This window comes from Octopus bimaculoides, chromosome 2 (assembly GCF_046866305.1).
Source record: "Octopus bimaculoides isolate indiv1 chromosome 2, ASM4686630v1, whole genome shotgun sequence".
NCBI lineage: Eukaryota > Metazoa > Mollusca > Cephalopoda > Octopoda > Octopodidae > Octopus > Octopus bimaculoides.
Genome location: NC_142929.1, coordinates 97,392,950 through 97,395,571, shown reverse-complemented (window position 1 = coordinate 97,395,571; position 2,622 = coordinate 97,392,950). Strand labels below are relative to the sequence as shown.

At 35.9% G+C, this 2,622-nt stretch overlaps 1 protein-coding gene across 1 annotated transcript; it reads left to right on the top strand.

Annotated features, from left to right (window-relative positions):
- The first annotated feature begins 1,213 nt into the window (after positions 1 to 1,213).
- Positions 1,214 to 1,684, top strand: LOC106873210 (uncharacterized). The gene has a single exon (XM_014920453.1). It carries the CDS (start codon positions 1,214 to 1,216, stop codon positions 1,682 to 1,684), a length of 471 nt encoding a protein of 156 aa, XP_014775939.1.
- Positions 1,685 to 2,622: the final 938 nt, after the last annotated feature.

Here is a 2,622-nt window from a genome sequence, read left to right as displayed (position 1 = left end):
ACGAACATCAGTTCTGCTGATGAGCTTTCTGCTGGTGTATTGGAGTTCGGTGTAACCCTGTATACCCTTAGAAACTGCTGCAGAGCGACTTCGTCGGTCACTTCTTTGTTTGCTTTTCTCAAAGCTCTTTTAAAAGTGTCCATAAAACGCTCTGCCTGTCCATTTGATCTGAGATGGTAAGGCACTATGGTTTTATGTTCTACCGTGAACATTTCGCAGAATTTTCTAAATTCACTGGACACAAATCGTGTTCCACTATCAGATACAATCACGTTTGGGATGCCAAATCTTGCGAATAATTTGTGCAAAAAATATATTACCGTTTCGGAGGTTGGTCTTTTGCACTTAACAATTTCCGGCCATTTTGTCAAATTGTCAACTAAGTAGTAATAACCATTTAACGGACCCGCAAAATCAATATGTAGTCTTGTCCATGGACATTTTAGTCCTGGCCAAGGCTTCCATTTTTGAGTAGGCAATTTCGCTGTCAGAGCACGTCCTCTGCAGCCTTTTACTACGTTTTCAACTTCCTTGCCCATCTTCAGCCAATGCACATAACTGCACATAAGCGCTTTCGTCCTTGCGATCCCCGGATGTCCAATATGGAATTCTTTCAAAATTCTTTCTTGTAAAGTCTCAGATATCAGTATTCTTTGGCCATACATCAGTACGCCGTCGCATGTTGAATATATGTTTACCTGTTGCGGTTTTTTCTTACCGAACCTATTTTTGGTTTCTTTAGCTGACCACAGAGCTTTTTTTCTTTTTTTGTCTCATTAATGAACTTATCTTTTGACGCGTGTCGCTTTATCTCTTAGGGATGCTATTACTGTGTCCACGAATGGTACACCATTTCTGGGTATTAACCTGGATAGGCCGTCAGCATGTCCTAGCTTTTTCGAAGGTAAATATTGCATTGCGTAGTCGGAGTTGATATCATTTTACCAAGCCTAAAATGCTTGCAACAACTTGATCTTCGTTGTGGGAGGCATATTCCGTATTGCCGTCGCACTTGACAGGTCTGGCCTTTGTCCCCTTTCGTCAATTACTTGACCTAAATATTTGGGGGTTTTTTTCATAAAAAATTCACACCTTTCCATTGTTAGTCTAAACCCGTATTCATTTATTATTCCGAATACTTTTTTGATATTTTGGAGAGAAGTTCCTTGCATTTGATTCTGGCATTGATGACGAGATTAGAATACTAATATTTATGACGGAAGATGGCTTAGAAGATTTGATAAGTTTTCCTAATTGGTCAGCAGATGGTACCTTTAAAGTCAGTCCATCAATATATTATCAGCTATATTATATCCATATCCAAGAAAGTACATTTAGTATTCCCAGAGTGTTTGCCCTTCTTCCAGGTAAGACAAACGAAACATATGTTCGTCTATTTACATATTTGTTGCAACTCAGACTGCAACTTAATCCAAAATCTTTGTTGACAGATTTTGAATCAGGAGCTCGGAAAGGTTCTGTAGAAAAGTTTCCAGAAGTAACAATAAATTCATGTCATTTTCATTTATCTAAGTCTATTTTAAAGAAAATCTGTGACCTAGGATTAAGACAACGGTATAAAGAAGATGAAGTATTCATTTTGAAAATTAGATGTTTTCCCGCATTATCATTTTTTCCTTTAATTGACGTTGTCGGCGGTTTTATTGACTTGTCCGAATTTTGAAATGACATTCATTGGTCAAACAAGAGGCCGGAGAAGGATAAGGATGGAACTAGATTTTTCTATCGAGATTTGGAATGTTCGAGAAAGGGTTATAAATTAGTTGCTTAGATCTGATAACAGCTTAGAGGGATTGCACAATGCTTTGCAATATTCTTTATCATGTTAACACCTCTCTATTTGGAAATTGATTGAGACACTGAAAAAGGAGGAAACTATTGCCTTAAAGAAAAAAAGAGACTTTCAAAGAAGGATTCTAGTACGGCAAAAAAAAAAAAACTGCAACTATAAGAATCATGGCGTTATTAGATAAGTATACTCCTGAAAACAAGATAAATTTCTAGAAAGAAATAGTCAACAACATTCAGACCTTTTGATTTATTTGGGAAACTACAATAATTTTTAAATCTTGAAATATTTCTTAATAATCTGTTTTTGTTTTCTTAAACAAAAATAAACTTGTAAATTTTAAACTCTTTTATTTCATTTATTCCTTTTTTCAATATTTATTATTACTTACCCTCTTGTTTAGAGTTATTAAATGTATTTATTTACAATTAGCTTTGATAATCAACTGTTCCGAATAAGCAAAAAATACACCTGAAAAAAGTTAAATAAAATTTCAAAATAATACAGCGACACAACTGTCCAGGGACACATTTGTCTATGGATGCAAATGTCTAGGGACGCACATGTCTGGTACGTAGCTGTCCGGGACGCAAGTGTCCAGTACGCAACTGTCTTAGAACCATATATATTGACAGACAGACAGACAGATAAATAGATAGATAGATAGATAGATAGGTTTCTTTATTAGCCACACAGGGCTCAACACAGAGGGGACAAAATACAAATGTAGAGTTTTTCTTTTCGAGGGGGTCGAAAACAAAGCAGAAAAAAAACAAAAGTGGGGACAACGATGAAAAAAAACACATCGCAAA